General features: G+C 38.1%; 1 protein-coding gene across 1 annotated transcript; it reads left to right on the forward strand.

The window, feature by feature from the left end:
* Positions 1–287: 287 nt before the first annotated feature.
* Positions 288–1,219, forward strand: LOC122572396 (suppressor protein SRP40-like). Its single transcript, XM_043737321.1, has 3 exons — positions 288–296; positions 508–874; positions 1,086–1,219. The coding sequence occupies exons 1-3, from the start codon at positions 288–290 to the stop codon at positions 1,217–1,219; spliced, it is 510 nt and encodes a 169-aa protein (XP_043593256.1).
* Positions 1,220–8,971: the final 7,752 nt, after the last annotated feature.

Below are 8,971 nucleotides of genomic sequence, written 5' to 3' on the forward strand. Positions count from 1 at the left end.
ATAAAATACTAAATGAGAAAGTTTTGTTAGAATTTTCCGATTTTAACAAGCAGCGTGTATGTTGATTATTTAGTTGTATGCAATTATTTTTAAATATTTTACAATATTTTATGTTCGATTTTTGAAATTTTTAACAAACATTTTCTGCTAAATCCTCCAACAGTGAACGTTACTCTATTTTGCCCCATCGTCCTTCTACTCGTAAGAAACTCATCAACAAATAGGAAAAATGTTTACGTCACAACGACAGCGGATTTAACAGAGCTACCGTCCTAAATATTTGAAACATGAATAAAGTTTGTGAAATGTTCACGTAACTTAACAAACAATATTTTTTTTATCTTTAGACCTTCCATTTAATTAACAAAATTATCTTCATATTTATAAATTATACATATATATTTCAACGGATATTTTATTCCACGATATTTTGCTCCATAACATTTTCGGCAAATAATTAATAAATTTTCAGTAATTAGAGGTTCAGTAACGAAGGGATAAAAGAAGTTGCGAAACAGTTGCAGAAACTCGGGTCCAAAGAAGAAATTAAGCTGCGCATCGAATTCAAGCTGTTGCTGTAAGATCACCAGGTTGGCGGACAGCACAGAACTCTCGACTTCTTTCTCCTCTTCGACATCATCATCTTCCTCAGACTCCGAATGTTCATGTTGCAGTTTAAGTTACGATCATCGAAATTGCGATCATTCAAGGCGTGATCGTTCAAATCATGATTATTCAAGTTGTAGTCGCCATGCCTGTAAAAATACACCCAAAGAACGAAAAAGTAAGACAAAAGCAAAGAGACAACTGACATTGTTATGCAAGTCGTCATCGAAGAGCAATACTTCAAAGAAAAAGTCTCGACGTAAGAAAAGTAAGTTTTCTTAATATTGATACCTGTATCTTCTTTATAAAAAAAAAGCTTTTCTTAAAATTACATCTACAACATCTTATTTGATTTTCATTCTTCAATCAGGCAAGTCAATGATTTTTGCTCTTAACGAATTACTATTTGTATTTGAATTCTCACGAATCGATCAGCATCTATTTGCACAAGATTGATTGGAAAATCGTGACTGTTTCAGGACGTTCGTCACCATCTCTGTGCTCGTGTTCGGGTTGCGATTGTTCGGAGAACTCGAACGACAGCGACGATGAGTGCGCCGTTACCTCATCGAGCAAAGGAAGGACTAGATCACGTCGTAGATCAAAAGCATAATGGAACCGCATTACGCTCGCCCTGATAAAACCAATTCATTTGGTCATCAATCTTGATTTTAATATTTTTGTACATGACAATGATTTATTTATTAACTTTCTCGTATTTATTAAATTATACGGATAATTAGAAATGTCATTTTACATAGTTGAAACATTATATTCCTTTATAACTTGTTATTATATGAATAGAAATTTAATCAAAAATGATAAAAAGAAAGTGTATAAATATTGTTGCTTTAACAAAGAAATATATAATATTGCGTGAACAATAAAGGAAAACGTTTGTATGGTACCGAGGCAACTTCTTGCTCAACTTTTCTGCTGGCTTGAGTCATACGCGCGCCCTATGTTAGACTAATTGCGCGCACGTGTGCCTCAACAGCACTCTTGCCTGCAGTCGGGCGTATCATCTGAACCGTGAACGATTTTACGAACCGAAATCCCCATTTTGCTGCTATACAACCGAATGTCTTTCGCGAAATTCCTATCTGATCGATAGTGCATTGCGTTGGAAATTGGGAAACTTCGTTTCAAAAGAAATACGTGAAAGTACTATAGATTGGTAGAGAATAGAAAGATCGTATTACGATTTTCCAAAAATTACAAAATTTGTGTACATTTAAATATGGATAAACTTTAGTGTAAATGGAAATATTTAAAAATTGTTTAAAGATTTTCTTGAAAGGTACTTTCCGAAAATCGGTACCCGAAATATGTGAAAATATGAAAAATATCTCTTTACAAATATCGAAAAAGAAGCTCTTTAAAGAAAAGCATAGCAAAGATTGAAAGGAAAATTTTGTATAAATTTATAAACCTGAAAACTGTATCGTGGTTTTCTAAAGGTTATAAAACTCGTGTCAATGTAAAGATTAGAAATATATCAGAAAGAAGTGCAAGGAAAGTTTCGTTACTGCATTTTTATTCCAATGCAAATGACAAGATTTAATAGAAATAAAATTTTAACAACTCTTCAAAGATAGGCAAATGTAAATAAGAAAGAAAAAAAGAAAAAGAACAACATCCTCGTCAATCATGTTAACTCAATCTCACATCGAACTTTTCCCTTTTTTGCTCCTATTAAACTCAACAGACTCTCGATGCTAACATTACGAAGCAACGTAGCGAAACGAAAATCCATCGCGTGAAATTGAATCGAACTCCAACGCAAAGTTCGACGTCGTGTAGTGGTATAGAAACGTATTTCGTGCCACGAAACAGATACGAAACAAATTCTGACGGCATCTAGTCCCACAGGGGTACGAGTCACGATTATTTATCGCGCTCGAGCCGAAGGGTACGTTGTTAATTGGATTTAAGGGTCGCAGACATCGTGGTCCCTCGGCGGGGTCAGGAGATTTCCCTGCTTTTCCTGCTTCGTATTCAGTCGTCCTGAACGTTTAATCGCCGTGCCTGATATTATTGCTCGACGTTGGAAGAAGAAAGCGAGACTAACGGAATTCGATTACGCAAGCTGATGGAGGCGGGAAACTGATCCACCTTGGCGGATTGCGACGATTCATTGGTATTTAGATAAGATTATTCGCCAATACATGCTACGAGATACCTTCGCTATCGATAGTGAGATTTTATTGCTACCTGCGGTTGGGCTAATACGCATGCACGGATTGAATTATAGTTACAGTTTGCACATAGGTTCAGAAAAGTATCGAAACACGTGTGGAAAACTCTGATCATACATACCGTATGTGTTAAAAATGTGTTAAAACGTATAATATGTGCTGTACAATATTAAATACTTAGCATTATCGCGATCGAGTCTCAGTATCGTAAACAGCTGACAGTCTCTCTACGCGAATTATGCGACAAGATCCTGCTCCAAATTGCGGAAAAGTCGATGAATAAAGCAGAAACGTGGAACAGCGATCGTGCGTGACGAGGAAAATCGATCGGAAGGCAAGGAAAGAAGGAACGTAGAAAAGGCTGCACTCGCAGAACCAGTCACGTGCGACCATGCAACGTGCTGACTGCACTTAGGTTCATGGTCTGTCTGTACCTTGCCACTGCAACTAGGAGTTGTGACATAATAGGCTCTCGCCACTTCACAGGCTATGCCATTCGTGTTAACTGCTGTAGCACTGAGAAATCGCAAAATACGCTACGAAATTCCCGATATTTCAGCTTCTTTGATAAAACTGTTCTTTTTTTTGCATTTGAAGATACGAAAATATTTAAGAGTCGAACACATGCGATCAGATTTCAATTCCTATAAATTATGTATAAATATTTACGGAGTTTATATGGAAACACTTGCCATGCGCACGTCATCGTTTCCATCGGATCGTCAAATTTATATAAATATTTATTTCGTACCTATGGTCTCCGCCTCGGTTCTGTTCTTAGTTGGACGATTTTGATTTAATATGGAATATCCAATTCTTTTTTTACGCCACTTGACTCGATCTGACATACTTCAAACGGTGTCTTTTTAGCATATCCTATACACAAGAACAAGCATAAATACATGCTTAAAAGCATCTTTCATTCATCGTTCTGCGAATATCGACAGTAAACGACATTACAATGCTATTAAACGAAATTGGGCGATATCCGGGGACCCGTTAGGATGCATCGGGGACAAGCGTGTTAATACATACTAGATCCCGAACATACAGAGCTAAATAACTTCTTGTCTTATAATTTACCGTTAACGACAATTCAGCTCATTCATTGGATTACAACATGGACGGGCAGCTGCGTTGAGCAACGAAAACTCTGTTAAAGGTCCCAATCCAAACGCATTGTGTACGGAATCTAGGTAGGAGTAGTTATGGTTAGATAATGGCAACGCTTTCAGCATATAATTATCGTCTTAGCTACGCCGTATAATATATCGTTCTTTGCTCCGCATTCGCATGTCGTGAGCGCAATCGAACATTTCTCTCGACATGATCCCGTTTCAACATATCCACAACCCGTTCCCTCTCCGCGATATTTCTACATTCGTTGTTCCACAATCGTAGATTCGATCGCCAGATTGGATCGACGGTAGAATTACTATAATACACTAGAATTATTATAATAGCCAAAATCATGAAAATCTTCTCCCTCGTTGTATCATATAAGATATTTTTCTATTTCTTACTCTTACTTCAGGTAAAGTACAAAGGAATCTTCAGAACAGGTTCCCGAACTTTTCTTTCATATCCTAATTCCATAAATCTGAAGCTCGAAACCTCGAAACCTCGGCACCAACCACTCCATTGCAAATAAAAATGAAACTTTCGTTCCTACAAAACATACCGAAATACCACGATACCATTGCATCGCTCTAAATACATACGTACTTCTGCTCTCTCAATCGTTGCTTGTTACAAACTCCTGCCGGGCTTTACAATTTGCAAATGTAACTGCACGTTAAATTACAGTTAGGACGTAATAGACAGTACGATAATAGAAAATATTGAAGAAAAGAAGAAAAAATACCCGGCAATCCAAAAGTGATGTTCACGTGTCGGTCATCGTGGCCTCTACGGGTCCGACAGGTTTTGTCGTTACGAGCTTACGCGGCTACGTAAGAATAATTCCATTTTCAGTGATATTGGCCAACGTAACGTGACCAATGTCCACGTGGTCGCAAGCACGTGCATAGGACGCGGGACTGTTGCATAAGCGGCGAAGCTAGCCGAACTGAGCCGAGAGAGATGACGAACTACATACTGTTCCTTCGAGCACCCACGCTTTCCCTGATTTACGTACCCTTTTTTATAAAATTTTTTTCTCTACTAAAAATATTACTTACGTGTCTAATCTTGCCCCCCTTGGCAGTGTCCTATCGTTAATGGATCATCAAGATTCTATTATCGAAATATTAGACTATTATGATATGGTTAAATGGTATGGTTTTTAAAAACCAATATGCAATGATAAAATCGACGTATTTAAAAAATTAACTTAAAACTACAAACATTATCTCAAGGAGTGATATCTAAAACCAACGAGTTCATTAATGTGATGGTAGGAAAAGATATACTATGTGATATTATATACCATATAATATACCATTGTTAAGATTTTAAATTAATATTATCTGTCAATTCCATAAAAAGGTGGTAAATACTGCTTCCACTTTTTAATTTACTATCAATGTGTATTATAATAAAAAATTCATATACTATTACACTCATGAATAGTAGCGTATACTATACATGTATGTCGCTATAATATCGTTGAATGAATAGATTATTGAGGACCACGAAGGAATCTCCATTGAGACTTCGAAAAAGGATCGGAGTGGAAAGCAATTTTCTCGACGTCTCGCGACTAGCACGCTCGCGGGAAATATTATGTTACGATGTTGCACAACGCTAAAACAAGCCGCCGATACACGCGAAACGGGACCTCGCGTAATGAATCTTCATTCCTATAAATAGGCATGTATCAAACTGTCCGGATTCCTCGACACACTTCCAAGACACTCGCGCGACTCTTTAACAATGCAGAAACTCCGCGGCGAAGTTGTTTTCGTCGATATGCTGGAAAATGAGTTGAAGATGATTCAATCTCTAGGCAGACTCAGTCAGTAAACAAATAAACGACTTTCTACCACATTGCTCTAAGAAAAAAAAGATATGAACGAATGGAAAAAGAATTTAAAAATGGGAATTAAGTTTGTAAATCAATATTTTTGAAATGTCCAAAACACGTATTTTAATTCTAAAATCGAATAAAAAGATGTAGTTTTAATAAAACGAAAAATGTTACTCGATCATGTTTTTCTCTCGCAATGCGATGTCATGTTTGTTTGTTACACGATGCTCCATGTTTAACAGACCGTAATATCTGACCGTAGCAATCGAGTTCACACTTAGTACACATCAGTTACAATGTTACGTTTACATATATAGCCACCTACGACTACAGTGGCAATTATATTGTCTCTTTTGGAACAGAAATTTGAGAAGACAAGTAACTTGCTTATTGACTGACCTATGTAAGTCGCTATGTTAGATAACCATTTTCATTTCGAAATGTATAAAGTAAAGAGAAGTTTACCATGGAACAGTTTGAGTAATATAACATTGAATTCGAACGGGAGCCAGTGCAACTTTGTCGAATGGCGTCCGTTCGAGTGGTACCGTTCAATGTACTACATTTCCCGGACCGCGGTGCGGCGCGGCGCTAAAGAGACGAATCGGTTGACACTGTTGGTCCAAGTAACGGGACGACGGAAGCTGTCTGAGCAACTTGCTCTCGGGAATCGTATACCTGGACAATCTGACACAATTGAATTATTACAAATTCATATGATACCAGACGAGAACCACACTATGAATCATATCTGCTATTTTTTTTAAAGGAAAGCAGTTTTAAGATTCCGTATGTTGTCAATCAATTCCGTATGTACATTGCCAATATCGTCTTTTCATTTAGTTTAATTTTATTTGGAGCTAAACGCGTGCTTCTTCGTCTTCTTCAAAATTTCAAAAGTAATGTACTCGTCATATTATTAAAACATTGCTTGTCTTAATAATTACATCTTTGAGTTCCACAAAATTTCGTCGACTTATCAAAAGTCTTACCTACGTCTTTTAACCTAATAAACCGATGAGTTATGTTACTGAAAACATGTAAACTAAATCATAATGCTGAATTGCGATGGCATCTCTGTTACATGTACATCATATTGTAGTTATTATAGTTAGGTAGTTTTATTTTACAGTTGTTGGTTAAAATCATAAAACACGATCGTGAAGATCTTTTAAAAATTGTTTAATTACCTCCCGGATTAAAATACGTCCAAGAAGCCGAGTAACCTACTGAAGACTAAAGGAAGCTTGGTGCCGCGTGCAAGAGGAGAAGAGGGTCGAAGAAGGGCAGCGGCGCGAATAACGAGCGCCTTTACGAAGCCTAATTCCGTCTCTGAAATTGGCCGGTTCCGTAGGGTACGTGGCCTGGTTCGTGTCGGCGCCGCGCGTTTCTAGGGTGCGACCAGCGATGGCTCGGGGGTTGCATCGGGGTCGTTGCAAAAGGAACGGAATAAACAAAAAGCTTCTGGCCGGACCAGAAATAGCGAGACTAAGCGGCAACAACGGGACAAAGGCTGCGCGGCGTGAGATTCGCCACGACGCGACGTACTGCCCTACTTGCTCTCTCGAGGATGGGACGGGAACGGGACGTTTCTACGGTAAAAAAATCCACTTGAACTTCGCGGAATTGTTATTCCAATGGTTGGACCGGTTGCAAGTTCATTTTCCTATGAAAAAGATTTTTGTGATATTCCTACTATTGTATTAGGTTGTCCGGAAAATTTCTTTCGTTTTATAAGGAAATAATAGACGCACAATGTTTTTTGTTTTGTATCAGTTTATTGAATTATGCACCAACATAATAATACAAATATAACGAAACGGATCATACCTAATTCAATAAAATAATACGAAACAGAAATTGTTGTTCATCTATTATCACCTTATGAAACGAAAGAAACTTTTCGCACAACCTGATACATACATTTGTACGCTTGTTCCTATATCTGTACATTCATAACGACTTTTCTACTTTTTATATTGTACATTTACTCTTTACTAAAAAAGATTTGCAAGGCTCGTGTTCTTTGCTACAAGTTCCAAAGACGCTATAAACTACTTCTAAAACGAAAAGAGAGAAAATTCTCGAAAAATTACAAATCGGAAACGGATTCAGGAGCGGAATCTCCCGCTGCTAAGAAAAATTCTACGTAATTCTCTGTCCATTTTGCATTCGGTAGCGAGTAAATCCTGGGAAGAGAGGAGGAGGTTCAGTGCGAAAGCGGCACGCTGTGCTGGCCGGGCCGGTTGACGTAATATAACGCACGGAGCGCCTCGTGACTCGTGATTCGTGACACGTAAGAAGACAGCCGAGAAAACGGAGGCTGGCATTGCCACCGGTGGCACGAAAAAGTAGGTTTCTGGAGCAAACCGAGAGCACGGCCGACAACCGTGTCGTCGAAACTGCATCGCGGAATAGAGTCCGCGACGCGAACTGTAACGCGAATCCGCGGACCGAGAATTTCGCAAGGGCAGTCGAGCACTGTTCGATCGCAGGGGAAAATCGGCCAAGGGGAACGAAGAATGGTCGACCTTTTGCACGCTGACTGCCGCCCCGCATCGTCGCTGTAGCGTTTAGCGTACGACGTTTTCTTGCATACGAAACCAGAAACGATCCTTTTAGAATTACTGTTATAATAAAGAATAAGTCGTCTCATCTTTGAAAGTCTAAAGTAATTTGTGATAAAACGAACAGTGTCATTTTGGAGTTTTGCAGTGCGATGGTGTACGGGGTATTGGAAAGAGCTGAAAAGGTTTCCGTCTAAAGTTCACGATAATTAATTTGTATGTCGCGCGTGAATTAGCATCACGTGCATCGTTTTTCTATTCTCAAAATAGTTCTTGTGCAGGGAAATATAATAGAATTCATATATATGATTTTTCTTTTCAATTTTATACGAAAGTTTTTCTTAAAACGTTTATTTGTATTTGAAACAAGTATGCTTGTTCGTACATTAAGATTCAAAGATCTTAGCAAACGATAAATACTGTTTAGATAAATTTCCCCATAATATACCTTCAAATAAAAATGTATAATATCATGCATATATCGAATTATGTCAACAGTTAGCCTAATATTTATTCGTCACGCGGCTTAATCGCGAACATCACGATCGAATTCATGCCTCGGTGAGAACGTTTTTCCCTCGATCACCGCTAATGGATCGCTACCGGTAAATAATCCATGTTTCGTGCAGTGC

Source organism: Bombus pyrosoma, linkage group LG11, assembly GCF_014825855.1.
Source record: "Bombus pyrosoma isolate SC7728 linkage group LG11, ASM1482585v1, whole genome shotgun sequence".
Taxonomy (NCBI): domain Eukaryota; kingdom Metazoa; phylum Arthropoda; class Insecta; order Hymenoptera; family Apidae; genus Bombus; species Bombus pyrosoma.

What these genes read in the sequence shown, in the direction of transcription:
- LOC122572396 (XM_043737321.1), top strand. An exon ending in AAAGTCTCGACGTAAGAAAA is followed by an intron (nt 875 to 1,085) that starts GTAAGTTTTCTT and finishes TGACTGTTTCAG; the next exon opens with GACGTTCGTCACCATCTCTG.